The sequence below is a fragment of the Lissotriton vulgaris genome, chromosome 6 (assembly GCF_964263255.1).
Source record: "Lissotriton vulgaris chromosome 6, aLisVul1.2, whole genome shotgun sequence".
Classification (NCBI taxonomy): Eukaryota; Metazoa; Chordata; class Amphibia; order Caudata; family Salamandridae; genus Lissotriton; species Lissotriton vulgaris.
Window position 1 is genome coordinate 539,802,612 of NC_141694.1, and position 25,346 is coordinate 539,827,957.

The following is a 25,346-nucleotide window of genomic DNA, read 5'->3' on the forward strand; positions in this document are numbered from 1 at the left end:
GTAGTCCGGGAAGACCATTATTTTGGAGTTCTGAAAGAGCAGGGGGACCAGGTATATGGCAGCCCCCAAGATGGCGTCCCTGTCACGGAAGCTGAAAATACGAAGAATGGTGGGTCGGGCCGGGGCCCCAGGAGGCGGCTGGTGTGCAAGCGAGCGGTGGGCACGCTCTATCGCAAACCAGGGGGATAGTTTCTCTGCAGGCATCCAGGATCGGAACAATGCCTCAAGGAAGACGGCGGTGGGTCGCTTCTCCACTCCCTCCGGAAAACCCAAGAGGCGCAAGTTATTTCGGCGAGCCCGGTTTTTGGCGTGTTCCGCCCTGTTGTGGAGCTCCGATGTCATCGTCTGAAGGCGAGCCACCTGGGTTTTGATGGTGGTCAGGTCCGCCGTGGAGATACGGGATTCCGCTGCCATAATTCGCGCTGTGGCTTTCGAAGGTCCTGCCGGAGGAGAGCCACATCCACCTTCACCTCCCCAATTTTGCCTTCCACAGTCGCCTGGGACGCACTGATCGCTTGAAGAATCTTGGACAGGTCCCCTTCCTTAGCCCCTTTCGTAGGTGGGGGACCGACGCTGGATTCGTGGTCTACTGTAGTGAACTGGTCCATTCGCATCTGGGCCGGGGGAACCGAAGTTTGTGTGGTCTTTCCCCTGCCCATGATCGCAGCGAGTCGGATGGCGGCGCTTGGAGGGGGTGGCTTTGACCCAGGGGCTTACTCCAGAGGATCAAACCTCACAGCGTGTCAGGGGGGTCTGGAGTCCTCAGGGTCCGGTGGTGACGCTACAGCCCTGCCGTCAGTCTCCGACCCTCAGGCCCCCCAACGGCACAGGCAGCAAGGTCCAGAGGGGCCAAGGAGACAGGGGGGGAAAAGGGGGAGAAAAGGGGGGGACCCCACTGCTCATGCGGCGACAGGCAGAACGATCGAAGGGCCAGTCACCGATCTCGCCAGTGTCCAACAGAAGCGGCTGATCCCCAAGCAGGCCAGTTCGGGCCACAGTTCCTCACACCACCCGGGCCCCAGGTGCTGGGCAAGAGTTCAGCAGTGGTCGCAGCGGGAGGCCGCAGTGCCCCGTGGGTCCCCCGACTCACGGTGAACAGGCCCGGGGGGCCAGACGTCCAAGGGCCCCACACTCTGCCAATCCGGCCCCCCCACGAGAGTCCAAAGGTGCCAGGGGAGACACTGGGGGCCAGGGGAGGCTCCTATAAACAATTAGTCCGGGGCTCCCAGGCCTCACAGCCCGCTCGAGGGCCCGCGGGCGAGACCGAAGGGGAGCCCCCTGCCTCCTTTCAGTTCCTCCCTCGCCCCCAGAGGCCCACAGCAGTCCCAAGTCGCCCCAGGACGTGGGGCCAGGTCCGGTGTTGTGGCGAAGCCGCGGCAAATGCAGGGCCGGCCCCACGGGCTCCTCAGTCTACCCTCGCGGCCTCAGGCGGGAAGACAATGAGGGGGGCCGCACCAGGACAGCACGCCCGGGGCTCCCCGCGGTCCCAGGCCGCACAGTCCACACACAGGCGAGGCCCAAGGGGGCCTGCCTGATCTTAACCATGTATTGGTCTTCTATGATGCAGGTGCTCCAGAGGGCCAATATTAGGCAATTTTAAGGCTCCCTACAGCTTTACTTACTAGGCCTCCATGCGCTTATAACTGCCCAGAAGACAAAATTGTTGATTTGGCTCTGACACTAGCCAAGAGACAACTGACGATGTGTCAGAAGTCTGCCTCCGGCCCTGATCTGGGCTGCTGGGGTAGAGAATTGAGTGAATGTGTGGACTGTGAGAGCGGGGCATTGTGAATGGAGGAGGCTAGAGTGTTGCAGAGGGTTCCTTTGTTGCCCGCATGGGACACTCTATTGGCCGCTTGCCCGAGTTTGGACAGTCAAGGGAGGATCAGGGACGTGGTGCTTTCCCCTTCTGCTTCCCCTTCCTCATCAGCGTAAACATCCCATGTTCTTGATGGATCGGATCACATGCTGCCCTCTAATTCTACCTTTAAACGGCACAAGCCCAGTCTTCGTGTGAATGTGTCATATTTTTTAATAAGAGGTCTGAAGGAGGGGGTGGCAGTAGCCATATACCTTTAGCCTGGAGGTGGCGGCACTGGTTCCAGTCCCCTGATTGTATTGGGGGGATCCTTGTTTTGGCATTTGACAAATAGTTGCCATTACCCATTCTAGGACTCCCACTGTGCCGGGATACCTGCATATTTTACTGCTGTCAATGGTTCCCACCTGCCTGTTTTGCTGGATAATTGGATTGTTTTTTTTCTGCGTTATTGCTTTATTCTTCTGGGGCTTCTTTTTTTGTTCGCTATTGATTCTTTTGTGTTGCAAATGCAACAAACAAAAAAGGAATAAGGTATGCTCTATGTAGAATACAGGTTAGTATACATTTAAATGGGGTGTTGCATACAATCCAAGAGGGACATCGCATCATGGCATGCCTCACTGAAGACAATATGGAGCTCCCTCTCTCAGGTAAGTTTAAGGGCCATGTAAGGATACCCATGCATGTTCCCGGAGCCCTGTATATAGACAAGTAATCCACTTCCTCCCATGCCCTGCTGTGTGGAGCATTTGCAATGCTGTGTACGCACGGGGGTCTGCATGTGGGTTCTGCCAGGTCTGCTGGATCGTATGCCGTAACTTTCATAGGTGAGGTTTTAACCTGAGACAGTCCAAACCATTCAGAAAAGGCAAAGAAATATATGAGAAAACCCTCCTCAAACATATCTCTAACAGAGGCCAATCGTGCCCATTCCCAGTTTGTCAAATCACAGAAAGAGACCATGACTGAGCGAGCTGAGAGATGCAACACGTAGAATCACCAGAGCATAGGCAGGTGTGGTCTTAATCACTATGTGCCACTATAAAGTTGGCTAATTTTTGGGGGGGAACACGTCTTGAACCCAAGCCAAGAAAGCTAAGATCTCCAGCAAGGTGTCAGAGTCCATTGTAGTTAATCTAGGGATGAAGGTCAGTGAAGAGAAATCAGGGCACTTATCTAGTTAGATCCGTTTGGACTATTCTGGAACATTAACAAGAATATATTGCTGGAGCAACTTTGCACAACCAATTTCTGGTTTGTTTTTAATCCTTTTTTACTCGACAGGGTTAAAGGCCTGGAAATAACCTAAAATCAGACATATGTAAATTCTGACCTGTGGGATTGCTAAAGTGTTAATATTGGCCTCCATCCTCTTGCAGCATTCACCCAACCCTGCACTTAGGATGTGCAAAATGCAGGTGAAACACAGAGGTTTCAGAAAATGAATACTGAAGAAGATAATTTGAAATCAGTGGCCTGTCTTCAGGCTACAGATTCATAAATTTGTCGTGACTAGCTTAAATTTGTCGTGACTAGCTTAAATCTAACTGCAAAACAAAGGTTACTTTTTTGTTACACAGCTTGACGCCTAATTACAGAATCGCTGGTCTCAACTGACCATGGTTTTATATTAGTTCACCAAAAGCTATAAGAACCTCAGGACATACAAGGATTTCCAGGCAATACCTGGGCAGTGACTACTATGATCTCATCTCACCTACCCATAGGCCATCAGTTTTCATAGATGCCTGCAAAGATATCTCATGAGCAATTTCAGCCAGTGCAGACTTGTTCTACGTGTCTACTTCTCAATAGTCATGACTAGGGACCACATTTTCTTACTTTAAGATCCTTACACTGGCTTTCAGTTGGTAAGTAGAGGAAATTCAAGGTACTATTCATTTAACCTGCTGCCAGAATGTCCATATTACTACATTTGATCATTCTTTACTGGTTTGTGAGCACCAGTCCTTAAATATATTATACAGGATCAACTCCCCATAAAGATTATGCCATGTTTGTTTGGGCACAGACACTATTGCTGCACCACATTAAAACCACTGAAAATCCCCTCAAATTTAGAAAAGCCTTGAAGACTTATTGCTTTCGGTACAAGAGGTTAACTTCCCAACCTTCTTTTCTGGAACTTTCAAGTCAGAAACTCCTACCTCAACACTAGTGTATTCCCTAAAGGAAACAATAACATACCAAACAATAAGTCATCAGCCAGCCACTTATGATGCAAAAAACTAAATACAGTTGGTGTAACAAAACGGGTATCAGGAAATATATTTGCAAAATGTTAAGTATGCAACTATGTTGATCTCCCTTCCCTCACAAAATGCACAAGCAGCAGCGACAGAGGTAAACATAAGACAGAATGCATTAAGAATGACTTGCTTACCCTGGCTATGCAGAGGCGTGCTGGACCTCAAACTTTTTTGAGCTTTTCTTCTAGGCATGGGGGACTGCGCCTTTGAGCTTGGTGTTGGGGACCGCTCAGAGCCATACGTTGTATTGTCATAATCATCAGAATAGTAGGAGTCACTGTTCTTATCAGTGTCAGAGTTTCTATCATGTTCACGGTCCCGACTTTTAGTTCTTCCCCTCTCACCCATAGTTAAACTGCTCTCTTCATTCAGCTTGCTCTTCCGGAGTTGCCTTCTTGAACTCTTCTTGATATTAGAGTTAACTTTTCTTCTGGAGGGGCTCTTGCTAGCCAGCCGATATTTTTCAGGTGATTGGTTGTCTGCATGTCCCGAGCGTGGGCTATAGGAGCTCATTTTAGTAGTGAGCAACTCTCAGAATGCATTTTCTAGAAATTAAAAAAAAGCAATACACAAAAATAAAGCTTAATATTTTTAAAGCTCACAGACACATCAGTCTCATTACTACATTAACGTAACCAGTAATTAAATAACTTTCCTACCGCGCACCTAAACACAACTATAGGTAGACAGACAGAAAAAAAACATTAGCAAAGCAAATAAGTTTGTTATTTGTATGGATTGTGATTGGATGTGCGCATGCTGTACAAACATCAAATTTATTGGCTTTGCCACTGCTTGTTTGCCTGGCAGCAATGGAGATAAAAGTGCATAGAAAAGCATCTAAAAATGGGATGCTGCAGGAGAAACACGCTTTTTTCTGTAGTATCATTTTTAAGATTCTTTTTCAAATGTAGTCTCTTGCTATCAAATTGAGGTAGAAGCGCACATTCGACAGAAAAGAGGAAACTGAACTAGTCGTGCAGGCTGACCCAAGATATAATTGACAAAGTCTCAAGCAAATGGCAGATGTATAATGAGCTAAAGAAGCCAATGGCTAAAGGTTCTAGAACAAAATAAGCCAACGGCTGAATGGCTGACCCAAAGCCCATTACAGAAATAATAAAATATAATACGTTCACCAAGAAAAGCATGAGTCACAGAAGTAAAACTTAAAAAAATTATAGATTATGACAAATGGCCTGTGCCGAGAAAAATTTCAATGCAAGCTGATGCTATACATAGTGCGAAGGAACGATTATTCTGATGTAAAACCTGAGCAGTCAAGCAAAACATGTTCTTCACACACGTGCCTGTAGACAGGTCAAGAATGGTACTGATTGAGGATAGCACATGGTCTTCAATTAGATTTCATCCAGGTTTTGAAGTAGTGTGTCAACAGCCACCAACGTTTTAACACACTGCAGAACGAACAGAGAACCCTAATTTGGAAACAGCAGTGGCTAAGCAAGCAACATCAAAATCTATTTACATTAACTTGTCATGTTTAGGGTAATTGTTATAGCATGTATCTAGTATCCGGGATCAATGAAGTTCTTTACAGAGAATATATTATTACAGTATGTCAAACATGAGGTACTGCACATAGAGCGGGAGAGTCAGTGTAGGATCTAGCTAAGCAACCAGAACATTATGCCATGCGCTCAGAATCACATAGAAACAAGGTCTACCTATTCACTATACCAAATATAATTTGAAAAACGCGAAATCTCTCCAATACTGCTCGGCATGATCGAGACATGATAGTGACATCGGCTAAGCTTATAGGAGCTTCATCTCACCTGCAAACATGGTAATGAAGGCTGCCAGGTGGGCAACATATATGGGAAAGATATTTGTTTTTCATGGGAGGTCCTATTTGCTAATAAATACAAATACAAAAATATACCAAGTTAACTTCATGTTTACCTTTAATAGTGGAACAGAACAGCCATAGAGACGCGTATTGACTTACTAAGATTAGATAGTTAATCTGCAACTCTGGGCAGCTCTATGCTAGTTTCATCTTAAAAATCCAGGTCCCAAGATTGGTAAAGCTAGTAGGTCTCGTCTACAAGACTTAGCAGCTTTGCCAATGTTTTTAGGTCTCTGCCTGCGTAGGCTACGCTTGCGCAGTCTCGCCGACGAGATCTCATGTCTCTTAGTGTGGGGCTTGACCCGCCCCTCTTCTCCATTGGCTGTCTTCCTGGACCATAGGTTAAAAAATGCTGGGTAAGGCATCAATTATTCACAGTTTGTTCTTCCTTTAAAAGAAATGGGGCAAATATTTTGGGAGTAGATCTGACTGAAGAATTATATCTCAATTTTCAAAGAAGGTGGACGTGGATAATGCAAGGACTGCTGTTTCTTAAGAGAGACAGGTAGCTTTTGTGTCAGAATTTGCCATCTCGCCATTAAGAGGTAGGAAATCAATATGACTATTGCCTACGTTCAAAAGATGCTCCTGCTTAAGGCAGGTAGACAGTAGCTTGACAATATTTGTGAGAAGGCAAAATGAAATATTATGAAGATCAATAGATCACAGTGCATGCACTATTAAGACCTAATAAGCAGTCTGAATTTTGTCAGTTTGTAAACAGATTAAATGAAGCTATGTATAAAAGGGGAAACTGTATAAGGCAAGAAACACGGACAGCACACATAAAACAACTATATACTTCAGAAGAGGCACAAATGGAAGTCATAAAGGTGCTCAGTAATCAACCTGACTTTGTCCCCAAAAACTAAGTTTTGTTCTGAAAGTCGATTCTGTGCTCTGTTTGCACAGACTCACTACTGCAATTCTTCCTTTTAGGTTGAGCCTACCAGACTGCACAAGCTGTCTGGTTGCAAAAGACATACCGTGGGCTTATCAAGAACAGTAAAGGGCTTGCAGCCCCCCATTGCTTTCCATTGGTTGTCTTTGCTGTCAGCCTTATTTTCTTGCTTTCTATTGGATAGCTTTCCTTGTTTCAGTCTGTCCATCTTCTGTTTGTTCCTCCCATAGAGCAAAGCTGCTTTACCATCTCTTTGAATGTCTGGCTTCTGTCTTCATCTGCCCACTTTTAGAGAGCTACTTTTTAGGTCTAGCTGCTGTTCAGCGAAGGCTCGATTGTTAGCGACTTGCTCTGAAAGTGGGACAGGAGATGGGCACGCGCAGGGCTGTCGGCGATTTCGGCATGTGTGCGCGCACGTACAGCCACATGCCGTGCACATCTCCTGTCCCGCTTCCGAGGCAAGTCTGCCTCTCGCAATCGCGCGCGCGCACACACACACACACACACACACGCGCGTACGACAGGCGTGACGCTCCAGAACTTCCAGTTTTCGGGCTGGCGGCGGAAGCCCAGTGATGTTCTTCAGAGTGCAGTGACATTCAATCGAGGCGCAAGAAGGCGAGCTTGTTACTTTCAGCCAGCACTGGACGTGGTTTATTTCTATACGTGCTGACTTACTTGCCGCTCTATTCCCGGGCAGCTAATGGGCGTGGTGTGCTGTGCTGTGTGGACTCAGCCCACTGTACTTTTTGTTGACTTTCTATGAGATGCTTCGGAGGGGCTTCACAATATGGGGCTCAATGGAAAACTACTTCTCATTTTGCGGCTCACATTAAGGAGGTACATTAATTTGATTTACTCCACCTGCACTTCGCGATCTACTACCGGGCAGCCTTCGCTTCCTTATAGCTGCGCTAGTACCACAGCTGCGGGCCATGGGGTGTGGTGCAGGCTTGAAACGCTACTTTGCATGCGATTGTTACCGCAATCTAACGTGGGTATTCTTTCATTAGGTGGCAATAGACCGCTTGTGTTAACCAAAAGGGAGTCGAACGTACAGCCTCCCTGATGGGAAAGTAGTGAATATGACCGTCCTGTTCCCTTAAGATGTTTTCATTGCTACTAATCCAATAATTTAAACTTAATAATAAAGCATCGGCAGCTTCAAACTAGGTTGTTGTTGCTTTTGTAACTAGAGACTTTGATAGATCTTGCACACTTTGATATGCAAAACCTACAGCACTCAAGGTGATTATATAATTCTCAAGGTGCTTTCCAAAGGTGAGTGCCCTATAAATAGGTGATAACATGCATCATTCCTGGTTTGTCTCCACATCCACTAATTTGAACACCTTTCCTCTGATCTTGCTATTGAACAGCCATGTTGTGTTGCTGTTAATATAGAACTCTGTGACTGCCTGTGCCTTGCATGAAAGACTGTAATGAATGCGATCAAAGGCATGCTTGTTTGTGTTTATGATTAAAACTGCATTGGCGCAGCTTTGTATAATGTGGCACTGCGTCTTAAATTTACTGGATTGACACGGTGAACATTGTACGAGCTTACGATTCACTTTCCTCTATAAATATCTACCAGGCTTTTGGCACAGAGAAATCTTTGTGGGCTGCTTTGTGTTAAAATCTGAAACGTGCGTTGAAACCGAGGACTGAACTTCATCGTGTTATCCTGGCATCCCTCGCTCTTGTTTTCTCTTCTTTCTTTCAACAACAGTCAGTGTTCACGTCTCCTCCTCTATAACTGCCCCTCCCCCTCATTTTCGTCATCCCTGCCTCGCTCCGCCCCACTTTCTGAAAACCCTGACTTCAACAAATCGCTCTTACCCTCTTTCCTCTAGTTCCCTTTCTTTGTTACCCTGTGAAATAGATCCAAAACCTTTGGCTGCAAATGCCGACTTTTCCACACATTTTTCTATTAAAAAGTACAGCTGCGTCGCGAAGACGAAACAAGAAAAAGTGAAGAATGAAAAAAAAACACTAAAGGAAGCAAGATATAGTGGTTGCAAAGTGACCAGATTGGTTTTACTCACAAACAGGGTATATATATATATATATACACACCCAAACAGGGTGTGTATATATACATATACCCTGTTTGCTTACCTTCTTCTGCTTGGACTCTGTCCCTGTGAATGTAAGGGGTGGTGACAGACTCTTAAAGTTAAGGCGGTTGGAATCGCGATATATTATAGACCTGCTGAGCAAAATGCCAACTGGACTGAACATGCATGAGGATTTAGCTGTACATCTGGGATGAATTGATTGACTTGAATTGACCGTAACATTGCTTCATGTTCTCTGGTTGTTTTCAACTAGAATGATGTATTTATTTTTAATGAATTTTCTCCATGAGGATTGTGATACGTTGCAGACATTATGATTAATTTTTGCCCATCCAGGGCTTTATAACATGAAGAGAAAGGGGGACTATGAGTTTAGTGTTAATATTATGGCCATATGGCGTGTGGGACCAATTTCGATCTCCACATCATTCTAACACTGTTATATTTGTATGTTATATTTGCATATTGCACCCATTCTGAATTGGCAGATGCCGTCCGATTTTGGCTTTATTTGCCCATCCAGGGCGTGATTCTATAATATAAGTTAAACATTTGCATTGTGTGTTGATAATAGCCTTAGTGTGCTTTGGATATCCACTAGTGTATTATTGGCTGCATAAGCGATTAACACAATGCAACAATAACCACTCTAAGATGGCGACCGCCACTTTCCGATTTTGTTTTGTCATTATAGTCCTATCTTTATGTTTACTACCCGTGCAACGCGGGTGTTTAAATGTAAGTGGATGGTAGTTGCTAGCGTCTCATCAATGACGAAGGCCGAGTGCCGAAAGCGCTTTGTGAGAAATTAAAGAACTTTGTGTTACCTATCGTTGGAGTGCTGCCTCCTGTTTCCCGAGGATTGCGGGGAGGGATTGTTGGAGCAGACATTGTTGTCGGGTGCACCCCTGACTGGCAGGCACCCGCCTTTGAGTGCGACAGGCTGGTGCGAGTGGAGCGGATATATATATATATATATATATATATATATATATATAGATATATATATATATATTTATTTCACCAAATTGCCGGTAGCATTAGGAAGCACACAACAGTGCTGTGCCCTCCGGCGGCAGGTTGCAGTCTGATTTAATCGCTCCACATCATTTAAGGGTGCCGACGCGTTTCAAGGTAACTGAACCTCTTCTTCTGGGCTGCAATAATGAACTTGAACTGAACTGTGAACTTTCCTACAAGCTGCCTGTGAAGAAGAGGCTACTTGCCTTGAAACGCGTCGGCAATGGAATGAACTCCAAATTGTAAATGTCGGTTCGCCTTGAAAATAAACTGGATGGTTTAAATCTGCTGAGTGTGCGTCCTGGAATGCTTTGGGCAGTTGGTGAAACACATGATAACGCGGTGGCTCGACCGCGCAGGACAGCACCATCCCCTACCTTGTGGCTACGGGTGAGACTGCGGCGGAAACCACTTCACGCCAGATATGCAGAGCAGCGGATTTGGCTTAATGGAACCGACGTCCTCTTTGGAACCCTACTATAGGACAAATGTTGCTTTATTGTGAAAGACCACAGAACCCACTTAGGGAACAGAATAGCTCTGGAATTGACTATCAGTCCCAGCATGCACCAACAAAGTATGAAGCACTTAGCAACGCCCCTGGTAGGCGGGAATATAAAATTGTGCATGCTGAGCCCTCTGTGAACTTTCCTAGAAGCTGCCTGTGAAGAAGATGCTGCTTGCCTCGAAACATGTCGGCAATGGAATGAACTCCAAATTGTAATTGTCGGTTCGCCTCGAAAATAAACCGGATGGTTTAAATATATATATATATATATATATATATATATATATATATATATATATATATAATATACCACCATGACCACTGACCGTGAATCTAGCAATACAGTTACCACGAATATGAATTCCACCACTGACATGGATAACACTGTCATCAACTTATCTGAAGCAGACCGCTCTAAAGCAGAAATTCAACTGTTGTCTTTAGGTCTTTCCTTCTGTCCGAAAAATGGTTACAACTATGTGCAAACTAGGATTGACGTCTTCAAGTTTATTCGTAAGTTGAAGTTAAAAAAACATTTTAAACTTGCTAATGTCCAAGAGAAAGCAACCTCTATCAGTAGTTCCTTACATCCATCTTCTGTGTTTCAAGTGGCAGATATGGGGGCAATGCAAACAGCCCATGAATTGGCGTTAGAGGAGAGTTTCACCAGCATCTGCACTCAAGCAAAATGTGACAGAATGGGGATGAGCATCAATGCACCGAGTGAAACCCCATTTAAACCAAAATCCACATTCATGCCATTGATGCCAAAAGATGCAATCGACACTTTCAATGACATGATCACGGAGGATCTTAAGGCATTGCAAATAAAAACTTCTAGAAAGAACAAAAGACATAAGTACTTGGAGAAACAATACTTCAATCTTATGAAAAAACTTAGGAGTAATTCCAATCTGATTATAAATAAGGCTGATAAAGGAGGTAATATCGTCATCTGGCCCAAAGACCTTTATATGGATGAAGCACATCGCCATCTCTCTGACACTGTATGTTACAGGAAGGGCAATTTTTGTGAAATTCGTAACCTTAAAGATAGCATTCACAAAGAACTGCACCAATGGAAGAGGGAAGGTCTTTTAACCAAGCAAGAACTGGGGTATTTGAAAATTGACAATCCACTGACCCCTACCTTGTACTTGATACCCAAAATCCATAAACAGGTGTCCCCTGTTCCAGGCCGGCCTATTATTTCGGCCCAAGGGAGCCTTATGGAGCCCATGTCAAAATATGTTGATTTCTTTTTGCAGAATTTTGTTGTGAGTCTACCTTCCTACATTAAGGACACATGGCATTTCTTGTCTAAATTAAGAGAGGTGGAATGGAGAGATGGGTACATTCTGGTGGCCCTTGACATTTGCTCCCTGTATACCAGTATTGAACATACGGATGGTCTTAACGCTGTAAAGTATTATTTAAATCAACGTAACCTCATGTATAAAAACCACAATGACATGCTAGTTTCTATGATTAGGTTATGTTTAATGAACAATTACTTCTTATTTAATAAAGACGTTTACCAGCAGTTAAGAGGGGTTGCCATGGGGGCATGCTTCTCTCCCACCTATGCGTGTCTCCATGTAGGGTGGTGGGAGGAGCATGTCCTCAGGCACATCCCTGGTTTCACCAATAATATCGTCCATTATTGGAGATTTATTGATGACATCTGTATGATTTGGAAGGGAGATGAAAGTTCTGCCACAGACTTTGTTGAGACTATAAATATCAACAGCCTTAACCTCTCGTTCACCAGTCAGATCAGCAAAACCAATATCCAATTCTTGGACGTTGATATTTATGTCCAAGATAATGCCTTAGCCACCAGACTCCATAGAAAAAGCACGGCTGGAAATTCTATCCTGCACGCCTCCAGTGCGCACCCTAAACATCTTATAAAAAGTATCCCCATGGGGAATTCATACGGATGCGCAGAATATGCAGTTCCGAGTCAGATCTCAACATCTGCCAGAATGAGGCCATTCAAAGATTTCTAAAGCGTGGTTATCTTATGGATGATGTTTTGGTAGCTAAAGATAAGGCCAGCAGTACCAGCAGAGAGGAATTCTTGGGAGAACCCATTGTAAATGTGAGCGTTGAGGCAGAAAGTCCCCCTAAACATGACATCAATACGGTCAGTTTAATCACAACTTTTAACACTGAGGAGAAAAAATAAGGGGCATTCTTAAAAAACATTGGCCCATACTCCACACTGACATCAATTTGTCACCATTACTACCTACAGAACCCTCTATCATTTTCAGGAGAGGACCCTCAATGAGAGATGGTTTAGTGAGAACTAGTCCAGAGGTGAATGAGAGTAAGGTGTGGGTTTCCAATAAAAGAGGCTTTCACAAATGTATTTCATGCAGAGCATGCAAGTTCGGGGTGAACACGGTGGAATTTCAGTCTTCATTTAATCCCATGCCTACACCGATCAGAGAACTATATACTTGTCGCACTGATCATGCTGTCTATGTATTAGAGTGCTCGTGTAAGCTTAAGTATGTGGGCAGTACTAAGTTACAGGTTTTCAATCGCATATTACAGCACCTCAGGGCAATAGTTAACTCTGATGCAAATTACCCTGTTGTCCGTCACTTTGAACTTGTACATGCCAAGAACTTGAATCACCTCACCCACTTTGTCATTGACTCCGTCCCCAAGAATATCCGGGGTGGGGATCGTGAGAAAACATTGAGACAACTTGAGAGCAAATACATTGTACTCTTAAACACCAGAATACCAAATGGGCTCAATAGGGGGAAAGATTTACAAGTTTTCTTGTAAACTTGATTCTATTATCCTGTCATGTAGTTATCTGAGTAGGACCTTGTTTAAATGCCTCCCTTTCCCCTGACCTGTGTAACTCTTTCTTTTGGAGTGTTTCTCCCTTTTCTAAATGCAACGCATATCAAGTTTCAGTTCATTATACATATATTTTCTGTCTGAGTCTTGTTGATGAAATATTTTCTCTATTGAAATATTAATTGTTGTTACTTAGTCACTATGGCTATAGTGAACTCACAGCATCAGCGGCAATGCCTTATAATTGTTTTTAACTGTGTTTGGTTGATAACACTAGCGCAGGTACATTATGGTACATGACATCTATTGTTGTGATTTGGAAGAAATCATTACATATGTGTACACACTGCGAGTATTTCATGCACTTTAGAGCACTTGAGCACTGTTTTATTTTTTTTTTAATAACATCCTATGGGTTTGTTTTATCATTCAGGGACATGATATCAGTAATTCACACATACTTCATGACTAGTATAAATCCTATGAGGTATAAAGAATGAGCCTATTTTTGCACCCCTTTGTACATACTCCTAAACCATTACATAGTTCAACATTGAGCTCAATCATGCACTTGCACTTTATTTTTTTCGATATGCAAATTCGATCGAATTAACAATGTTTATCAAAGATGAAATATTTTCAATAATATGTTTATACATTGTTCGGAATGAGCTCATGTATATAAATAATTTGTATTATTTGAGTTTGTACTTAGTGCACATGTGTAGATCAGCATTTTCTCTATGTCCCTTACCCATGTGACCCGATGTTATTATCTTCTTTTTTTGAGCACAGTATATAAACACCCCCATTGGTCATTTGAAGCCATGTGATCAAGGCCGTTTTTTGACGGCCGAAACGCGTCATGCCGATGGCGAGGGAAAAATAAAGCCACTTTTGATTTAACTTCTTGGTGTTATGGAGATCTGTACCTGATGGATGTGTGAGGAGTCACATAGCCGGACCTTATATATATATATATACACACACAGCGGGGCTCCAGTGAACATTTATTAAAGAAATTCAGCATGACCAGTTTCGGTGTCAAGCCTTTTTCAAATGCCGCAGTTCGTGCAAGATGCCTCCGTTCAGGTAATTAAGGAGCTCCTCCCATCATATGATGTAGAAGGGCTCAGCTGCGGCGCTTTACCATGCCAGTTCCACAGAAGCCTCTGCCACGGACTTCTGTTCCCATCATGCATTTGGTTGAAGTTGAAAGCGTCGCAGTGGTAAGTCACCCACGAAGTTGCAGGGAATAAATGTTCCTATGTCCCCTACTCCCTAGCCCGTACTCTCGATGTCGTGAAGCCATGGAAGCGCAGGACAATGCGCGCGCCCCTCGGGAAGTCCCGAACCATCAAGGGTAGTAGCTTCAATGATGACACCGACAGGCAGGCGGAGTGTGAAAATTCGATAACTCGAAGAATGCTCGTTGGTTTCCCAATGTCCTGTAGTATTCACACCCCAAGCAGGGAGGGACCCTTCAAGAGTGCCACAGGGATGCACTCGTAATATGCCAAACGTCCTCTCTCACATAAAAAGAAGGAAGGGACACAGCGGGGCTCCAGTGAACATTTATTAAAGGAAGTCAGCATGACCGGTTTCGGCGTTAAGCCTTTTTCAAATGCCGCAGTTCGTGCAAGATGCCTCCGTTCAGGTAATTAAAGAGCTCCTCCCATCATGTGATGTAGAAAGGCTCAGCTGCGGCGCTTTACCATGCCGGTTTAAAAATTGTGCATGCAGAGCCCTCTGTGAAGTTTCCTACAAGCTGCCTGTGAAGAAGAGGCTGCTTGCCTCGAAACACGTCGGCAATGGAATGAACTCCAAATTGTAATTGTCGGCTCGCCTTGAAAATAAACCGGATGGTTTAAATCTGCTGAGTGTACGTCCTGGAATGCTTTGGGCAGTTGGTGAAATATATATATATATATATATATATATATATATATATATATATATATATATATATATATATATATATATATATATTTATATTTATTTTTTTTATTATTATTTTTTTATTTATTTATTACACCACAAGCCTTGCACCTTACACAGTCTGTCCGACCATGAAAAGACTAGCGTAAACCCAGGTTTGGTGCTAATTTTTTATTCTTCGGAAACACCACCAGCCGCCATCACAACGAGTTTTGACAAATCCCTGCCTTGATCACATGACCATGTATATCTATATATCCTGCTTACATTTCACATGCTTTATTCTCGCATTCCCTATGTGTGTTTAAAATTTACAGGATGTTACCATTTATTACTCTCGCCTCCCCTCCCTGATAACGTATTTCTTATTTTCTGGTTCCAGTGCCACCTAGTCATAAGAAAGGCGATGTGGCTATGCAATTATCATCACTCCAATGCATACAAAATAAAAAACGTTGTCATTTTCAACACCAAGAGCTCTAGCTTTCACCAATGCGAGACCTATTGCATTGTAAATGCTTGTTTCTTTTTGTTTAAGCACTCCATCAGTGTATGTGTTTTCTAACTGTGTCCCTTGTTTGCTCTCCCATCCAAGTTGCTCTTGGATGGGAGAGCAAACAAGGGAGCCAGTGTTCTTCTCTCCACCACCCTCACTCACTTCCTTTACCTCACCTTTGTTCTTTGGCCCCCTGCAGCCCACAATGCTCTTTCGCCCATTTTCTCTCCTTCATGTTGTTTCTCTCCAACTGTGTTGCTTCACTCCCCTCGTCTGCTGTTGCTTTTCCCCCTTCCCAAACCCCGCCTTTGTCAACCGTTGATTTATTTTTTATTTTTTAAAGCATTCATGCATCGTTTTAAAATAGTTCTTTTGCACTATTTGCATCTCTGATCGTTAAATAAAAGAAAACCCCTTTTAATGTTTGTAAGTGCACGGATTTATGTTGAACAGATGCCTCACCTACGAAATAATGTGGCGTCCAGGCCATTGCGTTTTTGTTATTGTTGTTCTTGTGTTCATTGACCAGCTCTGTGTTTTGCAGCATTACTAAACAAGCATTTACAATGCAATGGTCTCGGCTTTGTTAAAGTTAGAGCTATTGGCATTGCAAATGGCATTTTTTTCATCTTTTTTAAAAACATAAATAAATGGTATTGTCATTTACAATGGCAATAGGTGAGCATTAGAGAGCAGTAGAGAGTATTAGTGGACACAGAGCCACACACACACACACAGAGCGAAACACACACACACACACACACGCACACACACAGAACCACACACACAGAGCCCAAAACACACACAGAGCCCAGCGCCACACACACAGACAGACAGCGCCACACACACAGACATAGCCACACACAGAGCCACACACACACACAGAGCCACACACACACACACACACAGCCACACACAGTCACACAGACAGCCACACACACACAGACAGCCACACACACACACACACAGACAGCCACACACACACACAGACAGCCACACACACACACAGACAGCCACACACACACAGACAGCCACACACACACACAGAGCCACACACACACAGACAGAGCCAGACACACACAGACAGAGCCAGACACACACAGAGAGCCAGACACACACAGACAGAGCCAGACACACACAGACAGAGCCACACACAGAGCCACACACAGAGCCACACACACACAGACAGAGCCGCACTCACACACAGACAGAGCCGCACACACACAGAGCCCAACACACACACAGAGCCCAACACACACACAGAGCCCAACACACACACAGAGCCCAACACACACACACACACAGAGCCCAACACACACACACAGAGCCCAACACACACATACACACAGAGCCCAACACACACACACACAGAGCCCAACACACACACAGAGCAGAGCCCAACACACACACACACAGAGCCCAACACACACACAGAGCCCAACACAAACCCCAACACACACACACACAGAGCCCAACACACACACACACACAGAGCCCAACACACACACAGAGCCCAACACACACACACGCACAGAGCCCAACACACACACACGCACAGAGCCCAGCACACACACACGCACAGAGCCCAGCACACACACACGCACAGAGCCCAGCACACACACACGCACAGAGCCCAGCACACACACACACACACAGAGACATAGACATCCCTCAGTCTAGGTCAGCCACACGCCCATCTCTGCCCAGTAATGCCCCAGGGAACAGAGGCAAGAAACAATGCTCACAAGCAGGGAACAGAGGCAAGAAACAATGCTCACAAGCAGGGAACAGAGGCAAGAAAAAACGCTCACAAGCAGGGAACAGAGGCACTAAAAAACGCTCAGGCACTAAAAAAACGCTCACAAGAAGGGAACAGAGGCACTAAAAAACGATCACAAGCAGGGAACAGGGGCACTAAAAACACACACAGCGCCCAACACACACACACACACACACACACCCACACACACACACACACAGAGCCCAACACACACACACACAGAGCCCAACATACACAGAGCCCAACACACAGAGCCCAACACACACACACACAGAGCCAAAAACACACACACACACACAGCCCAACACACACACACACATAGCCCAACACACACACACACACAGCCCAACACACACATACAGAGTCCAACACACACACACGCACAGAGCCCAACACACGCACAGAGCCCAACACACACACACGCACAGAGCCCAACACACACACACACACACACACAGAGACATAGACATCCCTCAGTCTAGGACAGCCACACGCCCATCTCTGCCCAGTAACGCCCCAGGGAACAGAGGCAAGAAACAATGCTCACAAGCAGGGAACAGAGGCAAGAAAAAACGCTCACAAGCAGGGAACAGAGGCACTAAAAAAACGCTCACAAGCAGGGAACAGAGGCACTAACAAACGGGCACAAGCAGGGAACAGGTGCTCTAAAAACACACACAGTGCCCAACACACACACACACACACACAGAGCCCAACCCACACACACACACACAGCCCAACACACACACACACACAGAGCCACACACACATACACACACACACACACACAGAAAGCCACACACAGAGCCACACACACACGCACACACACAGAGCCACACACACACACACACACAGAGCCACCCACACCAACACAGAGCCATACACACACACACAGAGCCATACACACTAGGGTGACCAACCGTCCGTAAATTTCACGGACAGCCCGTAATTTGGACCTCACGTCCATTGTCCGTGAGGAAACCTTTTACGGACGCCTTTTGTCCGTAATTTTGGCCATCACCTTCCTGATGGGGCGCCTCGCGCTCCTCTTTGAGCAGAAGAGCAGCCCCTCCCCGCCCATCGTCATTCTGTATGGGGCTGAAGATTGCCACATACAGAATGTCAATGGGGCAGTCTGGGCTGGTAAATCATGTGGCGGCCTCCTCCTGCCTCAGTGTACAGCAGGGCGTTCTGTAAAATAAAAGGCAAAACGCTAATGCTGCATCTTTAGCAACGTAAGTAAACAGTTTATATAAAGGAGCCTGTAAAATAAGTTAAAAAGAACGGGTTATCGTTCTTTCACTGTCTCATCATTTTTTAACTGAAGTATTTTCAATATCATATCCAACAAAGCCATGGTTGCTGCTTTTTTTTATTTTAAACAACTAACAACCATTGACAAAGCCAATAGTCCTGTTTTTTGTTGGTGTAATGATACTTGCTGTATTATATATCTGGATGCAATGACAGAAACAACATAATACCAGTCGGGCGGAACACTACGCTAGCGCTGATTTTTAGCCTAGGTGTTTTAAGCTACACCCTTAATTACATCGAACACCTCCTATGAAGAGACCCTCCAGTTTTTTTACACCACTTCAAGCCCTGGAAACAGCACCATGTCACAGTCACCTCACATCCTGGCACTGTGCATCATGTGTGACTCATGACTTCTACGTTTTCAGACTGCCTATGTGCAGGGGCATAGTGAACTTTGCCCCACCCCACCCCTTGCTTTAGGAACTACAGCAAGGTGAAGTTCTTGATGGGCCTCTTCTGTCTACAACTCTGCAGACAAAGGCTCAGCTCATAATGTGAAAAGGTGGGTGAGTAAATAAGTGAACGAATGTGTGAATGGCTGGATGGATAACTGAAAGGATGAATGGATGAATGAAAGGGTTAATAGAAAGATACAAGAAAGGATGGATGGATGAGTGGAAGTATGGATGAGGGAAAAGGTAAATAGATGGATGTATGGGTGGAAGGGTAGATGGATGGGTAAAAGGGTGGAAGGGTGTATGAAAGGATGGTTGGATGAGTGAAAGCTTAGATGATGGGCGAGTGAATGGGTGGATAGATGAGTGAAAGGATGGATGGATTGAATTGATAAGTGAAATGGTGAATGTATGGATGGATGAGTTAAAGGGGTAGATGGACAAAAGGATGAATAGATGAGTGAAGAAGTGAAAGGGTGAATGGATGAGAGAACAAATGGATGGATGAGTGAAAGGATGGATGAGTGATAGGATCAATGAATGTATGAGTAGATGGATGGGTGGATGATGGATGGATGGATGGATAAGTGAAAGGGGGATGGAGAGTGAAAGGGAAGATGAATGACTGAAAGAGTGAATGGGTGGAAGGATAAGTGATGGGTGGATGGATGAGTAAGTGAATGAATCAATGGCTGGATTGGTGAAAGGGTAAATGGCTGGATGGATGAGTGAATAGATGGATGGGTGAAGAGTGGATGGATGACTGTACGGATGGATGGGGTGAAAGGGTGGATAGATGAATAATGGATGGATGACTGAAAGGGTGGATGGAGGGATGGCTGAGTGTAATGCTGGATGGAAGGATATATGGTGGATAGGTTTGCAAATGGTTGAATCACGCACGTAACCTGGGCTTCATCCTAGACTCCTCCCTCTCGATGATCAGACAAGCCAACGCCGTCTCATCATCCTGCTTCAACATCCTACGCATGCTCAAAAAAGCCTTCCGTTGGATCCCCACCGAAACAAGAAAGACGGTCACCCACGCCCTGGTCACCAGCCGACTGGATTACGGAAACACCCTTTACGCCGGAACCACAGCCAAACTACAGAAAAAACTCCAACGCATCCAAAATGCCTCAGCCAGACTCATACTGGACATCCCTCGTCAAGCTCACCTTTCCGGTCACCTGAAAGACCTCCACTGGCTCCCCGTCAACAAGAGAATAACGTTTCATCTCCTCACCCACGCACACAAAGCCCTCTACGGCCTTGGACCCGAATGCCTCAACACACAACTGTCCTTCTACACCCCCACCCGCCAACTACGATCATCCAATCAAGCCCTCGCCGCAATTCCGCGCATCCATAGATCCACCATGGGGGACAGATCCTTCTCCTACCTAGCGGCCAAGACCTGGAATTCTCTCCCCACCCACCTCCGCCTTACTCAGAACCACCTCTCCTTCAGAAAACAACTAAAAACTTGGATATTCGATAAGTAAATGCACCACCCTCCCCCAAGCGCCGTGAGACCCTCTGGGTGAGTAGTGCGCTATATACATTTTTGAACTTGAACTTAATATGTTTGGATATAAATGGGGTAGCACTCTCAAAATTGAGAAATGTCCTCCGGGCTCCTCAAGTGTCCTTATATGAAGGTTTCCTTTATGGTTCATATAAAATAAACAGCAAAGTTCAAATATTGGTGATGCTCGTATTTTTAATCTTATGTTCTTAATGCATCTCGTTGTGTTCACAAGTATACATTCAATGATAACATCTCAGTTCGAAAAATGCACTCAAACCATCCCAATGGATTTCGGCATTTAGTTCATGCCTTCTTCTAGGGATATGTTCTGTCAACAAAGAGAAATATAGGTATACTGCAGGTATTGAATGACTGAAGCAAATTATTAAAACGCTAAACTGCGTGATACAGAAATCGTGCGGACGAACGGTAGTTTAAAAAGTGTGACTCCTAATGGTGCATTACCCCGTGGTTTATTACGAATCGACGTGTGTTACGCGTTAAGAAGTAGCTGTATAAAGTTAGAAACCCGTGTTTAAACAGAATACGGTGAATCCGAGGTGCTCTGGTGAAAGTACAAACAGAAGAAATTTCAGGCACATGCTGGTTACTTAAAGAACGAAAGAGGTAGTTATAGGAAAATGTGCGCGGCTTACCGTGGCGTGCATTGACGGGTTTAACTGTGGGTGTAATGGTTCTCGGCCGGGTTTGGGCGTGACTAGTCCCCGGATGTAGTTAAAACCCAGGTGGTTGCGAAGCAACGTTGAACGCCTAGTTAAAGTTGTGTAACACTCGAGAAAAATTAAAGGATCTCGGTGAGTGTGAGAAGAAAAAGAAAAGAGGATCAATAAGGGAAACGTAAAAGAGTGAAACGTGGTATCATGCATCTAAGTAAATCTGTAGAAATGTAACAAACCGGATACAGTTGCGGACGTATTCGGATCAATAAATGAGTAACCACATGGTATATTAAATTAATAGTAGAATAAACAAACAATGATTAAGAATATGGCATAAGGTAAATCTCATCATTACTAGCACAATAAGGTGTGACCATGGAGTGAAAGAGCTAGTCACTCTTCGCATTCTGGGAGCTATTGGCTGAAAGTCAGCGTATTACAAATAACATAAGTATTCCACACGATCATTGAGACCATGTGGCTTCATGCTGGACAGTGTGAAAATCCAATAATTCTCTCTTCTAAGCAGTTCAATGTGGTTGTCTTTGCCTTCTTGTTTGGTGACCGTTTCCAAAGCGCAATATCGTATTTGACTAATACCGTGACCTGCTTCTAAGAAGTGCTGAGCGACAGATGATTTGGTTTGTTTGGTTCTGATGTTGGACTTATGTTCATTAAGTCGTATTTTTAATTTTCTCTCCGTCTGTCCGACATAGATTTTGCCGCCAGGGCATTTCAACAAATAAATGGCATTGGAGGTATCACAAGTCGCTGTGGCTCTGACCTTAATCTTATTTCCCTTCATAGGGTGGTTGATAGTAGTTCCCAGAATTACACTGTTGCAGTGATTGCAATTTCTGCATGGAATTGTTCCTTTGAATTCAGTGATAGTACGGTTGGAAGTTTTTATGAGTTCTCCTAGATTTTTAGCTCTAGTGTAGGCAAAGATTGGATCGTTGTCAAAAATCTTGTTGAAGTCGGGTTCTATCCTGAGAATCTCCCAGTGTTTTTTGATGGTCTGCTTGAATTTGTTACTGGCTGTAGAGTATTTGGAGACGACAGTAATTGAGTCTCTTTTAGGTGTAGTCGTATTCAACAGTAATTCATTTCTGGATTTTGTCTCACACCGTTGTTTAGCCTGCTCGAGGATCTGGTCAGGGTACCCTCGGGCTTTGAATCTCTGTGTGGTGGTTCGAACTTCGTTCTTGAAGTGGACGACATCAGATGTAATCCTTTTTGCTCTGATCAGTTGACTGTATGGCAAGTGGTTTTTCAAAGGTTGTGGGTGGAAGCTCGAATAATGTAAAGTATTATTCCTGTTGGTTTTCTTTCGGAATAAACTAGTCTTGAATCCTGTGGTGGTGTTGGTGATGTTAACATCAAGAAAATTTATAGATTCTGTTTGGATTTCGTGAGTGAATTGGATTCTTTGATCAATGGTCTTGAGTTGAGACAATTCTTCTTGCAAAATGTTTTGTGGACCTTGCCAGATTAAGAAAATGTCATCTATGAACCTTACAAACATTTTCAGATGATCGGTCCATTTGGTCTTGTTGAGAATGTGATCTTCTTCGAATCTGTGCATGAAAATGTTTGCATAGGCAGGTGCTGCCGAATTGCCCATAGAGGTTCCGGTCATTTGTTGATACCAATTGTCTTTCCATGTGAAGTAACTGTAGAATAGGGTGAATTGTAATAATTCCATTAAGAAAAGTTTAAAGTCATTGTCCAATTCAGTTCTCAACAAACAGTATTCAATTGCTTCAATGCCCATGGAATGGGGGATGGACGTGTACAGGGATGAAACATCAACTGTGCACAGCAATAGATTGTTACGGTCCTCTATTTCCACACGGTGAGTTTATTAAGAAAGTCTGTGGTGTCTCTGATAAACGTGGGTAAGGAGGTAACAATAGGTTGTAGGTATTTATCCAGAAATTTCCCCACAGGATCACGGATGCTGCCACATGTGGATACTATGAGCCTGCAAGGGGGTGTCTGAAGATTCTTGTGTATTTTGGGAACCAAAAAGAATTTGGGGCTTTTTGGATGTTTGGTGGTAAGGTACTTGATAGTTTTGTCAGTAATAACTTCATTTTCAAGAGCCAAACTCAGTATGTTGTCAAGCCTTTCCTTGAACTGAGTGGTGGGATTGTTTTGTAACTTCAAGTATGTGTTGGTGTCCGCGAGGTGGAGGGATGCCTGGCCTTCGTAGTAAGATGTGTTGAGGATGACGATAGCGCCACCTATAAACTTTGCTGTTTATTTTATATGAACCATAAAGGAAACCTTCATATAAGGACACTTGAGGAGCCCGGAGGACATTTCTCAATTTTGAGAGTGCTACCCCACTATATTTACCACGCCCCCAGCCAGAGGGCGATTCTCTGGAGCACCTTATAGATTGAAAACTTTATCAAAAAGCTATGCGTCTAGTAACAACCCTTCTTTTATGGATATAAATGGGCACATAGATGAAAGGACAGAATGAATGGTGAAAGACTGAATAATAGATAAAAGAATGATTACACCTTGAAGCATCCATTATCTTAAGAAGCATTTTCTATACATTGAGTTTCACGTTAATATGAGCCATTGTCTCTATATAATGTGTGTGATGTAACGCACTCCGACACCCTGCCCTACATAGTTGGGATGAGTAACACTATAAGAGAAATTAAACACACATGAGAGACGGTCTAAGTGAAGATGAGGGTCACCAGTGAAGGGTGATAGCAAGGCAGGACTGGCCGGACCGGCATCGGGTGTTTCCCTGGGAGGCTGGAAAGGGGTGGGGGGCGGTTTTGTTACTGGGGGCTGGCACTGCAAAGTTCCTTATATATCCAGTAGTTTTCAATCAACAATAAAAGCGGCTTCACTTATATTCAGGTGTGGTTCACCATTGTCTGGTGATTAATGTACCTGCTGGAGCAAGATGCGAATTTTGAACTGTCTAAGGCAGCAATCTGCAGCCATACTGAAAAAACGTGAAGTGCACGATTGTCTCAACCCAATATAAACCTATTTTGACTTGTACTTAGATGGTTGTCCATTTACTTACATATATACTATTGCGCGACCACCTCTGGCATATCTGTAAAATGTACCTTTTGTCCCGAAGTTTTGTCCTGAATTTTGACCTTTTGTCCTGAAATTTTGTCCTGAATTTTGACCCTTTGTCCTGAATTTTTACACTCACCATCCTGAATTTGCACCTATGCCAGTTGGTCACCCTAATACACACACACACAGAGCCATACACACACACACACACCCCAAAGGTCTGGGGTTTTACACCTTATGCGTGTGCCTTAAGGGCCATCACTCCTAACCTTTTACACACACACAGACATCCCTCAGTCTAGGTCAGCCACATGCCCATCTCCGCCCAGTAACGCCCCAGGGAACAGAGGCAAGAAAAAACGCTCAGAAGCAGGGAACAGAGACACTAAAAACAAGCAGGGAACAGAGGCAAGAAAACACGCTCACAAGCAGGGAACAGAGGCAAGAAACAGGTAACATAGGCAAGAAAATCGCACACAAGCAGGGAACAGAGGCAAGAAAATCGCACACAAGCAGGGAACAGAGGCAAGAAAAGCGAGCACAAGCAAGGTTTGCTGACTGTCAGACACTGCTTTTCAAGCTCCAACCCTCGTCACTTCAGCCCCTTTCCTACTCTATACCTTTGACCCCCAATTCATGAGTTCCGGCAGCAAGTTATTTCCAATTCCAGCACGGACGATAAATATTTATGCACATGTAAATCAATTATTCTAAAGGGCAATATGGAATTGTCTTATAGCTTCAACTCCAGTGGTATCACAAACTGATAAGGACATGTTGTGACCGGTACTGATTGCACTCTGGGTTCTACCCTTGCGCCTTGGCAGGTTTCTATCCTAAGATTA

General features: G+C 44.4%; 1 protein-coding gene across 6 annotated transcripts in view; it reads right to left on the minus strand.

Annotated features, from left to right (window-relative positions):
• Window positions 1-25,346, minus strand: part of LOC147707527 (lebercilin-like) — a 318,405-nt gene that overhangs the window by 178,665 nt on the left and 114,394 nt on the right. For all 6 annotated transcript variants that reach the window (XM_086926539.1, XM_086926538.1, XM_086926541.1 and 3 more), the window contains exon 2: window positions 4,227-4,637. In XM_086926539.1, coding sequence (XP_086782665.1) covers window positions 4,227-4,605 — 379 coding nt within the window. In that variant the 5' untranslated portion in view covers window positions 4,606-4,637. The remainder of the gene's footprint in view (window positions 1-4,226; window positions 4,638-25,346) is intronic.